Source organism: Camarhynchus parvulus, chromosome 19, assembly GCF_901933205.1.
Source record: "Camarhynchus parvulus chromosome 19, STF_HiC, whole genome shotgun sequence".
Lineage (NCBI taxonomy): Eukaryota > Metazoa > Chordata > Aves > Passeriformes > Thraupidae > Camarhynchus > Camarhynchus parvulus.
Window position 1 is genome coordinate 6,154,181 of NC_044589.1, and position 20,165 is coordinate 6,174,345.

The 20,165-nt window shown below is 42.6% G+C and overlaps 1 protein-coding gene across 1 annotated transcript; it reads right to left on the reverse strand.

Annotated features, from left to right (window-relative positions):
• Positions 1-571: 571 nt before the first annotated feature.
• On the reverse strand, positions 572-16,281 carry NCBP3 (nuclear cap binding subunit 3). The gene is given in 14 exon segments (XM_030962899.1): positions 572-2,551; positions 3,039-3,203; positions 3,729-3,886; positions 4,605-4,659; positions 4,662-4,889; positions 5,916-6,022; positions 6,321-6,420; positions 7,196-7,304; positions 8,180-8,253; positions 10,487-10,615; positions 12,587-12,712; positions 13,607-13,712; positions 14,452-14,517; positions 16,078-16,281. Coding segments are annotated over 14 exon segments (1,812 nt in total). The 5' UTR covers positions 16,231-16,281; the 3' UTR covers positions 572-2,315.
• Between the last annotated feature and the right edge of the window lie 3,884 nt (positions 16,282-20,165).

A 20,165-nucleotide genomic window follows, 5' to 3' on the forward strand; every position in this document is an offset into this window, starting at 1 on the left:
ACAAAATTCTCTTTTCAATCTCTTGATCAAATAGATGGAAGTTAAAACGTTGAGGAAAAAGCATCGAGTTAAAATTCAGAGTTCATTTTTAATTACCAAATCCCTGGCTCAGATAACTAAGGAAGCCCAAAGAATTCCTGATACCAGCGCTCTCCAAGGCTTCTCTGTACATTGTAAAAAAGCAAAACCAGGCACACTCAATTACAAAACCCTCTCTAAACAATAAACCTCATTTTTTCTTGCAGCTAAGCTTCTGTGGGCTCAATATCACACATAAACCCCCCCAAACCATACAACGACAGTCCTGACCAGGATGGGGGAATTTTTAAGGCGTACTTCTGACAACCTGGAAGGCAGAAACACAGTTAAGGGTCGCAGACCTGTGCTTGATTTCACAAATCTTTTAGATGACCTAAAGAGATCCTCTGTTCCCAGCAGTTTATCCTTCACCAGGTTTAAATTAGGAATACTGACATGGAAATACCACACAAGGGCTCCCAATAATCCAGCTTTGGTGGATGAGGTGTTGATTCCTTTCAGGAAAAAGAAAGGTCCCAATGGATTCAAAGCAGTGACACAACACAAAGGTTTGCTGGCAAAAAGACACCAGTGAAATAAATTTTATCAGGATCTGGAGAGATGGGAGTGATTCTCTGGGAAAGCTTGGGGAGGGGGTATCAGTGAAAGCACACGTTTAAAATGAGTTATTACAGTGATCAGACATTGCAGACGTTTCTCTCAACAGTACTTTTATGAGACATTTATATATTCAATAATTAAATATAAAATCAAGGATGAGTGTCACAGAACAAGGAAAGAGTAAGGCTTGAAGCCTGGTCAGCCCCCAGATTGCCCCTTCAGTCACTGTGCCTGTCATTTGACCTTTCATTTGACATGCTGCTATCCTCACACATCATAAAGCATAAGAAAAGTTAATTTTGCAGATTCCTTGCTGAAATCTCCAACGTACTTCAACTTAGTACAAAAACAGGAGGGGCAAAAAAAAAAAAAAAGTGAAAAAGTTGCTTGTTAAAAAGCAGAAATGGGAAGAGAAATTCACAGGTATTTTGGACTGATAGAACCAAGGAACAGGGACGATGCAAACAGATTTCAGACTATTAAAATGGTTTTGCTACCTGTTTACCTGAATGTGATGTGCTGCATTATTCCTCACTCAGAATTACTGGCAACATGAAAAAAAAAACCAAAAAACCAGCAGCTGCACACTGATCAAACCCTTGTCCTACCCAGGGAGGGGTGAAAATGTGCAGGTAAAAAAGCTGAATGGAACAAGTCACCCATGTCCACATCCACGTGTAATATACAGGAAGAACATCCAAAATATTGACAGGAGACAGTGATCCTAAAGTTTTCCTTTTCTCCTTCACTTCTACATAGATAGAACAGCACAGAGGAGAACACCACTAGAGCTTTCACTGTGGCCATTGGGAAGATTCTCACAAATATAAAAATGCTTTCCAGCTGTTGGATAGATTGCTTCAGGACATAATCCAGGTGGAATGACAGGAATATAATCTCTCCTCGTGGAACAACAGCAAAAAAAACAAAAAAACCCCCAAACCCTCAGGGGTTTATACAATTGTCAAACATCCAATTTGCAGTCCTGAACATCTTAATCCCTGCTACAGCAGAATGTGGCATCACCAAAATAAATGAGCAGGATTCCGTGGATTCTGGTGGTGCCACTGGGATACCAACAGGGAATTTAACTGTGATAAAATGTGTTACTTGGATTTACATTCAGTGTGTTGGAGGAAGGGAGTGTGATAATCCCTTCATGCTTTATCCTTGCTGGCTGCCCACCCAGGAAGCTTTATTGTTATTACTTCAGGAGGAAAGGAAAGGTGCTGGTAAGAGCCAGAAGGGCAAGGCAATGATCTGGATCATGAAATAAATGCCCTGTTCTTTGGATGAGGTGTGTAAAACATTTTGTTAAAAGCCTCCATGATGAAAACATCAAGAACAGAAAAGGTCTCCTTAAAAACACAGAGCATTTCTGCCTCATCTTTTAAGTTCAAAGCTCGGGGAAGAAAATGTTTTGCTACAATTCACTACAGGTTTGCTGTCACAACCAGAGATGACAATGCCCTACAGAGCACAGGGCCAGCCACAGACTCCAGACAAATGTCTTTGCTTTAGGTTTCAAGTGGTTTATGCCTCTCTTGATGTAGAAAAGGATCAAAAACACTTCTGGAACCTTCACTGCAGAGTCTTTGCCAGTGTCCAGCTTTTGGGCAAAGGGGATCCTGCCAGGCTGCAGAGGCAGCACCTGGAGGGCCAGGCTGTGAACCCAGTCATGATTCAGAGTCTGAGCCAGAGCTGCTTTCCCGGCTGATCTCGATTTGTAGGGAGGGTAAATGATCCAAGCGACTCTTTTTTTGCCTGGACTGTTCTTTTTCCTTAATGAGAGCACCCCAAACCCTCTGCAGCTCAGAGTCATCTTCCTCTGGAGATGCCACAGAGTTTTCAGCTTTCTCTGGAGTCTTTTCCTGCGTCTTTGGAGCAGACCCCAACCTGGTCCATAAATTACCTAAGCAGATGAAAAACAAACATTTTAAAAAAACCAAAACAGACAGGACTGAGAGGAAAAAGTCAAGGAACCAATTCTTAAACTCACAGAAACTCTTCAGACCCTTCCTACTCCTCCCACCTCAATATTTGGCATGGAACTGATTATGCTTTGAAGAGTAATTGAAATTAAGCTGCAGGAGGCTCAGGGCAGCCTTGTTTAATGTTCCCTATTTGCAGAGGATGTTTAATTCACACCTCCTGTGCCCCTGCATTCCTGACACTTGTTTTGGTGCCCACAGTTTGAAAGCAGATCTTCAGCCCACCTGCATAAAAATCCTCCCCAGCTCCTCCCTACATGTATTTAGATTTCAAAGCTCTGAACAAACATTTGCTGATTTATCCTGAATTTCTTTCAACTTCACCCCTTCATGGCTTTCTGCTGGGATTTCTCTTGGACTCCAAAACCAAAAGGAAGTGCAGCAGAACATTTTGTGCACACAACTAACCTGATTTCTTCTCTCTGGTGTCAGAGTAGAGGCCTTTCACATCTTGTTTGGGGATTCCCAGCCTGCTGTGCACATCTGAGATTGGTTCTCGACGAGGAGCACAGGTACTGCTTGGAGCTTTGATTTCTGGAGAGTGTGGCCTTTTTCCCAATCTCTGCCTCACATCTGGGGATATTTTCAGTGATTAAAATGACCAAAAAAATAAAAAATCCTGTGGCATTTACCTCTGTCAGCTCAGTTTATGCTCATTCACTATTGAAACTAGACAGATTCTCTGTTTTTATCTTTTCTTTAGCCTGTTCATTTAAGTCTTTCACACTCAGATTCCTGGAAATTTCTGCAATATAATTTAGCCAGACTTCATTTCAGTTTTGGCAATATATTTGACCTTTCATGTTTTCAAGCTGTGCTCTGTCCAAAAGATAAAAACCTAAGTTATCCCATGGCCCCTGCTAATTCCTGGTGTAGCAGCAGAGTGTGTAAATATCCAGGCAAAGAAAATGGATGGAAATCAACATCACTAAAAAAGCTTTCACTAAAGTGTACTTGATTCTTCCCCAAAGCAATTCCCACCTCAATCTCCTAGTGAGGACAAACTGTGTGAATTCAGAGTTTATCTGCAGTGGAGCACAGGTGTGAAATAAATATATTTTAGACACAATTCTGCCCAGCAATGAGAGATAAAATCACCTGATTTGACAGTGCTGTTTGGCTGCCGTGGCCCAGCATTATTCTGACGTTTCTCTTCCAAAAGGAGCCTCACATCTGCAACTTTCTCCAAGGATCCTTTGCTGCCAATCCTGTTTTTGATGTTGCTGGTGGCTATGCTATCTGCTCGCATGGAATTCCTAAAAAAAATCATAGATTTGATGTCCTCCAAATAAAATTCAATCCAGAATAGTTCTTAAGCCTTCTTATGTGGAAAATTACATCACAAAAATAATAATATCAGGATAAAACAATGCTTAGAAGCTGTTCAAGCCAGAATCCTAAATTTAACAATAATTCCATGAATACCTCAGGATCCATTTCAAGGCAGCCTCAAAATTGTTGACATTATAATGAGTATAACCACCCTACTGAAGGGGTGGTTATATTTATTTGGATTTACATGGATGTTATTTTATTAATCTACAATATATACAACTTTGGTTAGTAAACCCATAATGAACATAAATTCCTTTTTGTCACCAACAATTGAGGGTTATTTTTTTTTCTGAGATAAAGAGCAAGAGGCAAAGAGAAAACAGAAGGAAGAGTTATTTTTCCCTGTTAATTAGGGTTGTTTGCATAAATTTCTCTTGATTCTACCTTCAAGTAATAAGCAATGATAGAGAGATCTGCAGAAAAAGCTGTATTAAAAAAATGTTAATTCTATTGAAAGCCTAGTTTCTGTATTTCTTGTTAGAAAATCTATACAAAATAATGTAATATATAAAATAATATATTTTAATAAATATATATTTTTATTTTATATAATTTTGCTATCTCAATCTTTGACAGCTCTGTCGCTAAAACCAGGCAATCCCTCTTCACCGCTGCTTTTAAAGACTAAGAAATTTTTACCTAATATTTTTCAGCTGTGACTCCACCTCATCTGCATACATGGTCATCTTCATGCTTTTTTGGGCGAGGGGGTGGAGATCATTTTCAGCTCCAGGTCATAATCCATCTCGTCTGAGTCGGAGGCGCTGGCGCTGGATCTCCTGGTGGCGCCGCGCTCCCGCGCCTGCCTGAAAGCCTGCAGCTCATCCCGGTACTCCACCACCACCCTGTCATCTTCATCCATGTCCTGGTCCTCCTCCTCCTCCTCTTCCTCCTCTATGGGCTCTTCAGGAACATTCACCAAGCCTGCAGTGAAACCAATTTGTTCTGATCGACTGAATTTTAGAAAACCAAACCTAAAGGAAAATCACCTCACTGTAATTAATGATCTCCTATAAATGAGTCTGCAGCTTTTTTAGTTCTCTCTTCTTAAAGAGAGAGAATATTTTGCAGAATATTTTAACTGGAATCAATAAGTGGCATAAAACTGCTACAGGACAAAATGTCCCTGTGCTCACTCCCTCAGAGGCCTGGCCAAGCACAAAGCTGGACAGAGCAATTAAAGCACAACTTCCTCTTGTAGAAGGTGCAGCTCTCCCTTCCTGAGCTAAGCACAATTCCCAGGATCTTTGAGGGCTTAATATGCCAGCTGCTGGCTCTGCAAAAATCCCTTCGAGTCTTGCAAGCAGCAGTGCCAAAAAGAACACAGGTGTCATTATTATGAATTCATCACAGACACCGATTTAAATAGAAACAATTTCAGTTTAGTCATCAGCAGCACTCAGACATCTCTTCAGACAGCACTACATGACCAACATGGAAAATCTTCCATGAGATTTGTCACATCTGTGGCTGTATTTTTAACAGGCCAATCACACTGCACTTGTCTCATATCAGACTTTCATACCCATTATTTTTCTACCTTAGGTAGCAGATGAAGATATTCCAGCCTAATTAACAGAATTTTCTCATCTCTATTGTTCTACATTTAGAGATTGGGAGAATTGACTTGGCAAGTGTGACAAATTGTCAAGAAGGCTGAAAAAGTCATTCACCCCTTCTTTTGGCCTTTGATGCCACACTCCCCATGCCCTGAATTTTATAAAAGAAAAAAAAGCATAAAACATAAAAAGCAGCATGTATTTTGGGAAGCAATGAGCAGAATGAAGTTTCCACCTCAGGAATTTCCTGTAAACTCTTAAAATAAGATTCAGATTTATTTTTTTAAGAAGACTTCCACACATCCCATGGGATTGCTGAGGCACTGCTCCAGATCCTGGCCAGCCCTCCATGTCCCAGTGTCCCCCAGGGCTCTCCCAGTGCCCCCAGTACCTGAGTGCCGATGTTTGTAGGGGGGAGTCAAGCCCACGTCGTCCCCAATCAGAGTCCTCTTCTTGATCACATCCCGGTGGATCCTCCGGGAATGGTACCTCCTCTTCCTGAAAGCAGAGAGAGGCTGACATGCCTAGCACAGGAATTGTGGCTCATTCACGACCCCTAAATCCTGCAATTATCACCCACTTTAACAGCAGACACACGTTTATGTCAGAGATGGTCTGAATAGAAACTTCATTTTCATGAGAAAAGTCTCTCCTTATAATTCACACTCACATTGCAAAAACATTATTTACCTTGAAGCATCTACATGAACTCAACAGAAGATCCACAAATTAAAACAGTTTTAGATTAGCTTGTCCAAATACCTGCAATGCTCCAATTCCTCTGTCCAACACTCACCAAGAATTGCTAAGAATTCCTTTCATGCCTCCATAATTTGGATTGCCATATTTCATGTAATACTGGCTTCTCCTTGCAGCTCCCAGCTCCTTTTTGTCATCTGCAAAAAACATAAATTATAGGAATTTTTCCCTCTTAGAGTATAACAGCACAGCATAGAAATAAATAACCATCCAAAGACAGAGAGTGAGACTGAGTGTGCCTTAAAATCAGAATTACTTCACCCTTCTCCATGAAGGATTCAATTTTGCTCACACCTCTGGAATTTCTCCTACCACCACAGCTTTATTTGTATCTAGAAACTTAATTCCAGGCAGACTGGGTTTCTAGAGATCAGCTTAACAGGGCATTACATCCCCCTGTCACTGCTGGAGTTTTCACTCACTTTCCTCATCACCTTTCTTTTCCTAATGAATGTGCCACTTCCTGCATGGTCCAGAAATTATATGGATTTTAATTTTGTTCGTAAATAAAATCAATATTTAGCAATAATTTCTACTAATCCCTCACTGGCATCTCGAGTTGTATGCATATTTATAAAACATGGAATTTACTTCTGGAAAAAGGCATCATTCCTATTCCATGGAATTGGGAAGAATGCCTTGTGCCCAAAGTACAATTTCCAGGTACAATAATTTTCATACAACTTGAACTGGATATAACTGACACAAGAAATGTAGATTTATGGCAAAATTTTAACACCTAACAATTAGCAAAAAAATCACACTTTTATAAGATGCGTCATTTTTGAAGTGTTTATAAGAAGTGTTATTTTATAAGAAGTGTTATAAATAAGAAGCAGGCACTTTGAGTCATTAATTATCCAACAAATAAAAGTCCAACAAGCAGTGAATTCAGGGTGCTTGGCCATTTACCTTTAGTAGCAAATCTCATGAACAGCTTGTTTCCTTTAGCCAGTTTATTGGCAGGGCGAAGGTCATTACGCAGGAGGGAATCCTCTTCTACCTGGGAGAGGGCATCCAACTTTGGGGGCAAAAAAGGTATTTTGGACTCAAAAATCAAATTTTTGTTGAACAAAAATGGGTTGCTTACAGAGAAGCAATCAAGTGATTATGAAGAAAGTCACTTTTCAAATGATGTTCAAATGAACTCTGCTTTATTTTCTTGACAAGCTGATGTTAATTTTTAATGTAAATTGCCCTGAAAATTTAAAATATTTCCTTCTCTTGTTCCATAACATTAACTCAGGTTATTAAATCCAGTCATTGTCAAATTACTCTATATTACTGACTGAAATGCAGAAAATAAATAGCAAAACTCGGACACTGAAAAGAATTATTTTTTTCCCCTGTTTCATATCTAAATTATTTTATTAACAGCTTCTCATGCCCTCACACAATGACTAAAAACCTTTCTTTTTCACTTATAGCTGCTTTATAGAAACTCCAATTCAGACATCCATGGTGTAGGAGTGTTCACTGAGCCATTGCTACAGGAAATCCTAATCACACCTATTATACACTCAGGCAGTGAGGATTAAATTGCTGCCAGGCCGTCACTGTGTGTGCTGATTCCCACAGATCCATGGGCAGCCTAAATCCCATTGGGCTCTAAGCACTTTCCCTGCTGAAAGGTCATTGCCTTCCATTATTGTTCTCTCATTGCCTCCTCTCAGCAGAAAAGAGAAGCCAGGCTCACTCTTAAACTCCCCAAAATCTATTTTCACGAAGCACTTTCCACTGGGATTATCACCACCTGCACTCCCTCTCACTCCCCACCTAATATATTTTGATAATTAAATTGTGAATTGCAAATAGAAACCTAAAATGTTGTGAAAACTTCACCCCAGCCAGAGCAGAACTTCCAGAGCAGAGTTTCCACTTCCCCTCTGTACTGACCTCCACATCACTGGGATTGTCATCCTCAACCTCTCCTTCTTCTGTCTCATCATCAGAGCTTTCCTCCTGTTTTTCTAAGGAAAATAATTGGGGAAGAAAAACAAAACAAAACCAAGCTCCATTTTAGTGTGTCAGCCTCATTTGATTTATGATTACCTACATTGTCTGAAATCAGCCTGAAGGTGTTTTCCTTCCTCCTGAGCAGCCTAGGGAATAATCAAAGCAGTGAATGCCTATGGAAAAGTGGAGCACAGTGAAATTCAGAGCTCTGTGCCTGCAGCAGCACATGTGCATCATTAATTTAATTCTTTGAAAGCAAATGAAACTGCACTGCCTGTCAGGATTTAGTGTGTTCAGAATCAGAGATCAGCAAGGCCAAGGCACTAAAGACACATAAAAGCCTTTCCTTCCATCTCCTTTTCAAATGCCTGCAAATATCCAATAGTAACAGTGTAAAACAGGTTATTAATCAAAAGCTTAGAGAGAGAGAGAAAGACAATCAAAAAAAAAAAAAACAACCTTAGAAACTTAATTTTGCTGTGAAATAACTAAAAAATAAGTGCACGCTTCCAGAACTGCTAAAATTGTGAGCTGCTTTCTTAGTTCTTTTTAGGTCAGTGTATGAAAATTCATGTTGTTTTTTTTTCCAAAGCCCCCAAGAATAACATATTGTAAAAAAGTAATGACTATGGACAGCTATGAAGTGTGATGTGCCAATATAATTTGCAAAGATCTCAAAATACTTCATAGACCTAAGATTAAAAAATCCTCTCTTTTATATTTCAGAGTTCCTTATCTTAAATCTCTTCCAATGGACTTAAAAACTTAAAGTAGAGAGTGGCAGCTGTCCAAAAGATCCTGAAAATATTCCCGAGTGAAAACAATAAAGCACAATTAACCAAACTGAAACCAAAGAGAGAATTTAAGTAAACCAATTACCCAAATTCAAACCAGAATAATTAAGTTCCATCAGGGAGAGTACTCAGGCATTTTTCTCCCTCACAAATTAGAAGTTTCTCATAGCACAGACCAATCTTTTGCCTCCCTAAATGTCTAAACAGCCCTGAAATTCCTATCTAAAAAAAGGAATGTAAGCAAGCCAGATGACTCCAGGGTATCTGTATGGATCTCACACCTTAAGATGCAATTGAACAGTCTGTACTTTCTCTAATATCCCACTTTTCCAGAGGAACAGGAGTAATTCACATGACAGTTCTTATTTTCAGATGGGGTGCAATGATAATATAATATGCAATTCATAGCAAGCAGGATTAAATAGATATGTTTATGCTCCATTTAAGCAATGTCCCTAATCTCCAAAAATTTCCTAACAAGTCTTACTTGAAGCTTTACCAACATTTGGCCAAAATTAAAGTCATGTGGATGGCTGAGGAGCCACTGCTTTGTGGAGAAAAGGAGCAGGAAAAGGAGGTGAATTAGAAGAATCCATAAATTTAACAAAGCCTTAAACACCAAATTTCCCAGAAAGGTTTTTGGAAGAACTGCAGATATCTAACAGAGGGATTGGCTACTTGCATTTAAGTAATATACAGCATTTTTAAGCAAAATCTATGGAAAAGTTAATAAATATAACATTTTTTGCTCTGTATCTTGTGATAGAGCACCTCCAACCACAGCACTCACAGCAGCCTAAGAGCAAAACTGTCCTCATGTAGCAAAATTCTGATTTTAAACTTCCCCACATAAAAGGAAAATAAATTTACAACACAGGCAGTGAGGTACCAGACTGATCACGACACTGACATGTACTTTTGCTGCTCTGCTCTTTTATAACCAACCTTTTAATAACTTCTTTCTTAAAAGGATAGCAGCCAAATTTAGAGCTGGTACACTCCCTGCTGAAGTGATGCACTGTCACGCTGCTGTGAGGGATACACTTGAAGGATGGTGGTGCATCAAAAAGGAAATTAGCTGTGGCATTTCAAAAATAGGCCATTTTCTCACACCTGCTTTTTGCCCACTTTGCCTGCCTTTGTAGCACATCACCCAGAGCTATTTCTGTGCCCAGGGCCCACTATAAATACCAGCTCTCAGTGGCAGCCTCATCTAACACGTTTAGTATCGACTGAATTACTGCTTTTGGTCTAGCTCCAACCCACCTTTTAAGAAGCAGCTTCTTCAAAAGGTTTCCAAGATGAAAGCCTTTTTTAAAGTGGCAGAATACATTTACCTGCAACTATATGATAGAAGCTCCTTCAGTAATTTAGGTTATGCAATACCCCAGCACAAGTTTAAAGTTTCATTGATTTAATGAGATGATGGCTGTATTTGCATATCTCAATCTACCTTTCTTGGTTTTTTCAGCTGTCTTCTCCTTATTGTTTTCTCTGCTCTTTGTTTTCTCCTGATCAGGCAGGGAACTCATATTTATTAGAGCCCGTGTTGCTGTCACTTCATCAAGCCAGACCACATTACCTGGGACAAACAGAAACACAAAACCAAATGCAGTTGGTGTCATCAAGCAGTCACATCTCCCCTGCCTTGTTGGAAGGAAATCAATGAAAAAAAAATCAGAAATGACAGAAAAAGCCATGAGATCTCTTGCAGGGAAGGTCATATTCTTTAACACACCTGATAAGCTGAAGGACACACAATTTTCAGTTTATTACAAAATACAAGAGCTGATCAAAAAGCCAAAATCACCAAAATGCACAACCATAGATTTGAGAGGCTTCCTGAAAACAGCAAATCAGGGCACTGGATGGGGGTCAGTGGATCCATGTGTTCCCACACAAATGTGATTAAGGGAGCAGCAGGGGGCAGGAATGAAGCCTGGATCTTTTTTCCCCTTTGGCAATTGACAGAACCTTGGACTTTACTGCAGAATTCTGTTATCTTTTCCAAAAAGCAGGAAAATAGGGGGAAATAGGAGACTGCTCCAGCACTTTGCACAGATTATAGAGTACACACGTTCACAATATCATTCAGGATGTGCCTTAAGCATTAGCAGATGGTACTAAAATATAACTTATTAGGCCAATTAAAAGCATTTAATAGATGTTGAAATTGAAAGAGCTAAAACTGCATAGAAACAGGATTTGAACAAAAGCTTTCTGCATTTGGTACAAATACAGCAACAAATGTCTCTGTTCTGCTGTTAAGCAGAGTGGATTCAGACATTAAGACTGTACAGTGACCCAAAATAAGAGAATCTCTCTTAAATTACTGAAACAGACAAGAATTACAAGGTGAAGAACAACCAGTTATTAACTTCAACAATTGGTTAATAAAACTACATTTTTTTCTTAGTCTGCCTCATCTTCCCATCTCCAAATTTCCAAAACCTTCATAATTTCATGTTCATCAGTTTGAAACACAGGATACTAAATCCACCTTTGCACACCTTAAGATGTAATTCAGTTGGGAACACTGAGTTTTTGCCACAATGCAAATCTATGCTGAAAAGAAAAAGCTTTTTCTTGGTATTTTCACCAAGTGTAGCTGACATGGTAACTCAGACACAGCATGAAAATTCACCATTTAAAAAGATGTGTAATAACCATAACTGGGTATTGTTACAAGCCTGAAGCCTTAATTTTCACATGAATTTACTCATGCAGCATTTAAGAAAACAGACAGTCTTAGATTGTCTCAGACAGAGTTAAGCTGTGCATTTCCAAGCTCATGCATCAGCACAGGTCCATCCTGCAGCTCTGTACTGTAATTATCCACCCAGGGCTCATTGGGTTTCACATTTTCTATCAGCTTGTGCCAGTACTTCAAGCTGTCATATACAGTGACTTCAAGGTCACCATCTATTTTGTCTTGCACTGGAGCAGAATTTCTTCAGGGTCACTCCAGAGAATGAAGGTATTGATTCTCAGCTTTTAGCCATGTTTGTCAGTAAGTTTCCAGTTATCTGGAAAACCTGCACTGGCTCCTATTTCTTTTTCTATCATTTCAGGCACAAGGTTTGTTTGTAGCATGACAATTTCAGAGTATTCCAGTTGCATTTTCTGTAGCAAAAAAATCTCTTCTACAGGCTTCAGTGTCAGTGAGGAAAGCACAACTCTCCACCACCTTTGATCTCACTGATCTCACTCCCCAAAACAGCCCTCACCATGTGTACCCACATTCCTTTTCCAGTCTAGGGAAATCACACCCAGCTGCCACCTCCTTCCACCCACCCATTTCTCCTGGAGCATGCACTACACAAATACGGCAACAAATCTCCTCCTTCTCCTCCTCCTCCTCCCAAAACCATCCCAACCTGCCCAACTGCACAGCTCAATCACCCTCTCTCAGATATATTATTTATGTCAAGATGGAGATAATAATTTTAGACATTTTTCATAATTTTAGACATTTTTCTTTTTCCCTTTAGAGATACAGCTGTGACCAGGTTAAATAAAAGAGTAAGAATTACAAAATACTCTGTTTGCTTACATGAGGTGTCATCCAGCCACTCAATATGAGCAGGAGGATACTCTTTGAAATAGGCAAAGATGTCCTGGGTGCTCATCTCATCCACTCCACAAATGTAAATGGTGTCCAGTCTTACTTTAGGAATTGCTATAAAGAGGAAAAGACACAAAACTGGTACATATTGCAAGCTTTCAGACAGATTAGTGCCATATGAGTTTATAAAGCAAATACTTTAAATAAACTAAAGAGGAAGTAATTGAAGTGAAGCATGACACAGACCGTAACTTAGTTTATCCTTCCACAATGCAAAACTTTCAATAAATTAAGAATTAAAAGAGGTTTCAAGCACTGATAGATACAGAGATTGCACAGCAACCAAACAGCTTGAAAAACATTTTTTTCCTCTTTGAACACTGCCAAAGTGCTATCATTAAGAGCCAGAACAAAACAAGGCCCTGCACAAAGCACTTCCACTTGTATCACCTGATGGGGAGCTGTTCCAGGCCACAGCTTAGCAGGACCAAGCTGCCAGCTGGAAAAAAACCCTTGAGAACCAACTGGGTGCCAAAAGCACCAATCTGTTGTGCACACATCTCCTGGCTTCTGTTCCAGCTTGCCATCAGTGCAGCTTCACTGTGTGTACAGCGGAGTCTGATCTCCCTGTGCACAGGACACCGAGTCCTCCACGTGTACCCACACACTGCTCCAGGCTTTGTATAAAATATTTAAAGATTCTTAAAGCAGCACTGATCCAGAAGGTGAATCTTGGGCATTTAGCAGTAGTAAATAAGGCACACACAAAAAAAATGTTATCTTTGTGCTGGGTCTGGTAAAACAAGGAATGAAGTGGCAAGTGTCAAATAGGTTAAAAAATAATGACGTGCAAATGAGGAGGTGGAAGAACCCCAAAGTGATTCCTTTCAGCAGTAATCAGGCAAAACCTCGGGGAATGTAGGAAATATTGCAGGATACATCAAGTCAAGACACTGTGAGGAAGTAACTGAAGGGATCTTTGCTCCTGACTGCTGGATGAACTCGTACCTTTCTTCATCATGTCCCGGTCCAGGGCCACGTTCCTCTGGGCCAGGTTCACCTCAGCCCGAAAATGGAAACGTTTGGCTCTTTGTTCCTTCTTCTCAATTGCTTCCTGCAAAATGCAAAACAATGCACTCAAACAGGAGTCAGGAGCACACTCAACAAACTGCACTGAGGATACCTAAAATCTACCAGACAGCAAAAATTTTTATTAATAATTCTGTTAATTCTGGAGAGACCTGTAGGTTTCAGAATGTGGAAGTAATTCACAAAAATATTTCTGTGTCACAGAACAGTTTTTGTGTAGGTCCAGCAATGGGAATCAGGATCCATGGAAAACAAGGTGGCTTGGACAACACAGACTCCATCATGGAACAGCAATATTATCTAGTCCTTGCTAACAAATATTAAATAAAGCCCCTCTTCGAAAAGAAGCCTTTTTACCACAGGCACAATTAATCTCTGAAGATTACATAATTTTCCCCCTGTTTTTTTAATAAATACAAAAGTGTGAATTTGTTTTGCTGAGCATGAATTTAACACTGGACAGCTGGCTCCAGAGGACTTTTTAGACTGGCAACTCAGGCTCCTCTTGTGTAGCTCATGAGCAACAGTCTGCCTGGAACCTGTGCAGTTTTGGGAACTGGCTGAGAAGCTCCTTGTTCTCCAGATTTTATTAGGGAGCACTATAGGTTTCTGGATTTTTGGAACACACTGTGATTCATACCAGCTGCATCACCTGAACACCAGGCTAAGCCTTTGTGCATGCTGGGAAAGAAAGAAATGAAATAGTTCCACCTCTCCAGTGGCAAAAATGACAAAATGTTGACGAGCCATAGCACAAAAATTACCTTGGAGGTTACATCTATGCCAGTGATGAAACTTCCAGCTTTGTTTTCATATCTCCTGCTGGTGTCCTGAAACAAAGCAAAATGTTGATGAAATCTCAATGAGCACTGAAAGCAACACACTTGTTACACTGAAAAAAACACCTGATCATTCTTACAAGAAACAGATCCTCTTTTCACTTTCACCCCATCTCATGTCACTGAAAGTGAAAGCACATCAACCGAACCAAACTTCCCTCACTGTAAGGATTCTTTCCCTTGATAGAATTTAGTTTCTATGTCAGCTGCTGCCAAGTTTTTACTCTCTCAGTAATACAGGAAAAGTCATCAAACATCTTTCCCAAGTAAGACTTCCACAATTTTGGGTTTAGGTAAAATTTCCTTGTAAAACATGAACAGATTTAACAGTGATACCTGACTACTTAAATGTCAGTTTGCAGCTTTTAACCTCATAAAGTGAGAACACCAAGCCACATCCACAATTAAACAAGTAACTTTTTATTCCTGTCATTATTTCAACACCAGATTACAAATCCCAAGGTGAAACACTTCTGTTTTGATACTGAGAGAGGGTAAAAATGGAGAATGAGAGGGGAAAAAAATACAAGTTTCCTCTCAATCAGTCAGGACTGCTGAATTCAGAGAGGGACTAAACCCCACATCCCCTGGACTAATGACCCAATTCTGTGCCCTCCATTGTTTGCATCTGTAAAATGGCACCTCTTCATGCTGACACTCTCAACTGGCAGAAGTTTGGAGCTGGCAGCACATCTCTTGCTTTCCTTAGGAGTAAATGTGTTCTTTACACTCGTGCTGCAATAATTACTTTGGCTAAAGGACCATTTCTAGAAGTAGGTTAGTCTCAGTTTAGAAAGACCGAAGAACACACACAATCCAACCGCTTTTCTTAGTAACAGCACTGAAGTTCCTCTGATGCTGCCAAATGGCCAGAGTTACTAGAAGAGGAAAAGCAAAATAAACATGGTTTTTAAAGCTGAAACCCCACAGTGTCTGAGGTTGACTCAGGGAGCACAAGGAAGTGCAGCACGATGCTGTCTCTCAGGCCACATGTTGTGCAAAAGCACAAGCACACGTTGGTAGACCAGCTAATTAAAGATTAGCTTCCAAAACAATTTTCACCCAAGTTTTCAGAGCAAAAGATTACTTAGGATTTTAGAAGTCTGACTCATTTTTAGTTGGTAAATCTAATCCTGCTAAAACTTGTACAGAAACAATCAGCGAGTGAAAAAAGGCAGAAAAACATGGGGAAGGAAGGAAGGTCTCAAAGCCTGCTCGTCAGAGCCCACAGTCCCGGCTCTGCTACCCCGCGGTCAGCCCCTGTTCCCTGCTCCAGAGATTTATTCCCGGCATCAAACACTCCCTGTACACCCTCCCTGCCACCCACAGCTTGCTCCACACCCCAACGCTGCACCCCAAATCCTCATCTCTGCCGCTTCCTTTATTCCATTCCTCCCCAAGCACATCCCGCTCGCTTCCTCGAGTCCCCTCACATCCCCGCTCCCAAACCCCCGCTTTTCCCAAGAACCCCCCCAAAAGCCCCCACAGAGCGCTCAGACACCCCCAACCGCCGGACCGAGCCCCTCCGAGCCCCCCGCTCCCGGCCCTCACCGGGATAAGCTCCCGCAGCGAGCGCCTCACAGGGATGGTCTCCAGCTCTCCCTCTTCCACCTCCATGGGCTCGGGCTCGGCGCCGCGCGGCTCCGCCGTGGTCGTGCTCGCCTCCGCCTTCACCGAGATCCGCAGGCCCCGCACAGCCGCCATGGCTCCGCCAGGCCCGCCCAGCACGGCCAGCGAGACGAGCGCGGGGCGGCACAGAGCGGCGGGGCGGCTCCGAGCGCGGAGAGCGGCCGGGAGCGCCGGGCGGGCGGAGCGCGGCGGCCCCGAGCGCCGCCCGCAGCACGGCCCGGCCCGCCCGGGGCTCCCCCCGAGACCGAGCGGACCCTGCGAGCCAGCGGAACCTCCGAGCCCGGTGCGCCCCGAGACCCAGCGGACCCGAGCCAGGTGCACCCCCTAAGCCAAACGCATCCGGAGCCCAACACGAAACCAACGCGCCCCGAGCCCCAGCGAACCCCCCGAGCCCGGTGCACCCCCGGAGCCGAACACAACGCGAATCCAGCGCACCCCCAGCCCGGCACATCCCGGCCCGCACGGAGCCGGTTCAGGCCCAGGGGCTCAGGGTGGAACGGCCACAGAGACCGGGCAGAGCGCGGCCTCGCCGTGTCCCCGGCGCCGGAGAGCGAACAAACACGGAACTTAAGTCCTTAACAAAAATAAAAGGGTTTTTAAACTATCTGAACTCTAATGTTCAATTTTCCCCTCCATACTAGCGGAATGTTACACCTGTGATAAAATCAAACTAATTCTCAGCTCGCAGTTTTCTGCAGTGTTGCGTCCCATTGTTCTGAGGCTCAGTTATTCTCTTTGTCAAGGTTATTCTCTTTCTCATCCCAAGGTGTTCAGGTTGTCCCAGGAGAGCAGCCTTGCCTCTTCTTGGCCTAAATAAACCACATGCTTTCACCAGTCCCCATGAGACCAGTTCTTCATTCCCCTAATGACACTAATGAGCTCCGTTCCCGCACCCACAGCAGACCAGAGCCCTGTTCTAGCTGAGGAGTTGCTCCTGCCTTGGCATCATTATTTCACACCACAACTGCCAGGCTACACAGCCACATCCCATTGTCATTGTGTGTTATCATCACACCACTAAGAATTCCTATTACCTCTCCAGCTCAGGCTGCTCCACGCCTCATTTCTGCATATATTACAAATAAATCCCTCCAGTCCATTCCCTGTGGCACGTCACTTTCCTTCTGAACTGATGGTACCTCCCAGGAAAACTCAAATTTAGACTTTGTCACCAAGACATTTCCCAGCTGGCAGCATCAAGGCTGCTCCCCTTACGCAAAATCCAGCAGGATCAAGAGATCCTTCCACCCATCACTCACTCCAAGATTATTTATTCCCAAGTCTTCACACAGAGCTCATTACACAATGGCTCCTGTCACTGTTCACCAGAAGTGCTGCATTTGGGGCTGACATCCCTCAGCAGCACCTGGCAGGAACTGCTGGCACAGGTGACACTTCCAAGCCAGGTGTGAAACCAGGTTCCAGGCCACAGGAGGTGAAGAAAAGGAATAAACAGGACACAGGCACCTCCTGTGAGCAGCTGAGCCTGCACTAATTGCAAGAGGAAACATTTCTGTGGGATAAATGCTGTTTCTTCAGGTCACAGGGAAAAGAAACCAAGAGATGGAACTTTTCCTCCTTTAGTTTTAGTTTTCTAAGTAGGACACAGTATTGCCATGTGATCTAGACCAGCTTGACAAAGCCAAAGCCTTCAAGGAGCAGCTGGGACAGGGTTATGTGACACCAGGTCACCTTGCACTGCTGTCAGCAGAGTGCAGATGAACCCTGGGCTGACCCAGGTGTTTCCTGAGTTTGTTTCAACATCCCTTGGATGTCACCTCAGGCAGAGCATTGCTGTACTCCAGCCCTCCATACTTGGCACCTTTTCAAGATTCACTCATTGCACTCAGCAAGAAACTTTCAACTGATTGACTGTGGCTTTGGACACGTTGCCAAAGTTTTAGAGCTCCTTAGGAAAAAACAACCTCTGGCCAACTGGTAGGGACAATAAAATCAGGAGAGGGAAACTAAACCTGGGTACCAGTGGGGCTTTTTACTGCTAGGTGAGTGAATAGAATGTTTTCATAATATTTTGTAATTCCTTTCAGGATCTTGTAATTAACAGTGAATTCTTCAGCATTTCAAGCTGATTTAGTTTTATTCTTCTGAGACTGTGTCTCAGAGTTTTGTTTTTCTTTCACATTCCTCTCTGCAATCCCTCTGCCTGTGAAAGATCACCTGAACTCTTAAAATGTTAATTGTTTTCAAACTTGTAGGAAGCAGATTTGGGCAGAAGGGCTCTGCCTTTTATAGCCTTTGTGCAGCAGGGATGGGGAATGGGTAATAAACCACTGAGGGATGCAGTGTTTAAATAGGGGAGGAAAAAGAAATTTGAGAAAGGCTACCAGTCATTGTCAGAAATGCTAAATAAGGAAAGGCTTTTACAAATAATGAAGATGAGAAAGTGACTGTAGAGGAGAAGCTGTGGATAACCTGGAAGTGATCAAGGCCAGGTTGGATGGAGCTCTGCCCTAGTGGAGGTGTCCCTGTCCACAGCCGGGGGTCGGACCTGGATGATCTACGAGGTCCCTTCCAACCCAAACTATTCCAAGATCCTATGAAATTATTCCAGCATAAAAACAGCCACGAGAGCAATTTAGGGCAGGAGCATCATTTGTTTCTCGGCTTTGACCACCAGAGAGAGCTCATGCAACAGAATTCCCAACGTGAGCAAAAACCAAAACCAAAACCTGATGGAAAACACCAATTCCCGCAGTTCTGGGATCGGCTGAAAACGGGAGATGGGGACAGGGGAGGGGAGGGGAAAAAGAACAGTCTGCAAAAAGAAAGAGACTTTTTTGCAGTGGTCTGGTAGGAGTCAGAAAAATGGTGAATGTTGCCCTAATAAAGTATTGGTTGATTTGTTTGTTTGTGGTCGGTGAACACTGAACAGAAAGGACACGTGTTCCTGCGGATATGATTTAACTCTCCTGCCGTCCTGGGCTCTCAACAAGGATCTGCAGCTTTTCAAACCCGTGAAAAACCCACGGAAGTGTGTATGCTATCCCTGCAGCTGGCCAGCAAACCCCACACATCACCAGAGAAACTGGGACTGCCTTCCAAATGGATCAGGGCTCCTCCTAGCTCCAGTCCATCTGGAGGGAGAACAGCATCAGCAGAGGAAGGATGTTCATTTGTGAGGCTGAAATCAAGCACCTGGTGTTTTCTTATGGATTTGATGAACCACAGGCTCCCCACCTGTAAGACAGAATCTTTTCTCACTGGGATATTGTGGAGGTTAGTACAGCCCTGGTGACCTGACACAATGTCAGAGTCCCATCCAGGAGACAGCTCCAGGGCCCTACAAAAAAGCAGGATATGGATGCAGGGAGGAGCACAGCACCCTCACAGTCAGGGACAGCTGTGCTCTTACATTGTTTATGCAAGTGCTGCCACAGGGAGACCACACAGTTGAAAAAACACATTCCTTTCTGGGAAAAAAGCTCACAGAACTGAGCAGAGCTGGAGCAGAATTCTACACACATTGACAGATATGACTCTGGCATTTAGGAGATCTTGGAGAACAGTCTAAAAGTGGTAAATATTGCTTTGTTTTCTCAAATATAACTCTTAATTTGTGCATGCCCACACACACATGGTTCCTCTGTGGCACCAGTGGAACTTAAGCTCTTTGCTGTTGCAGACCTCTGTGGTACTGCAGTCAGTGAATTGCCCTGAATAAAACAAAACTTTCTCTTTCACAGGGCTATTTTTAACCCAGAACAGCTCGTTGGCCCAATTCAGTGTGTACTCCCATGAAAAGCAGCTGTGCTGGCACAGCCATGGGTGGGAATATGTGGCTGGCAGGATGAGGACAGAAGCTGCTGGCACAGCCCTGAAGGAAAACACAGTGAGCTGCAGCCTTCAGTGTACAGATGAAAAAATACAGAATATCCTGAGCTGGAAGGGACCCACAAGGATCATCTATTCCAACTCCTGGTCCTGCACAAACATCCCAACAATCCCAGAGCATCCCTGGAAGTGTTGTCCAAACATTCCTGGAGCTCTGG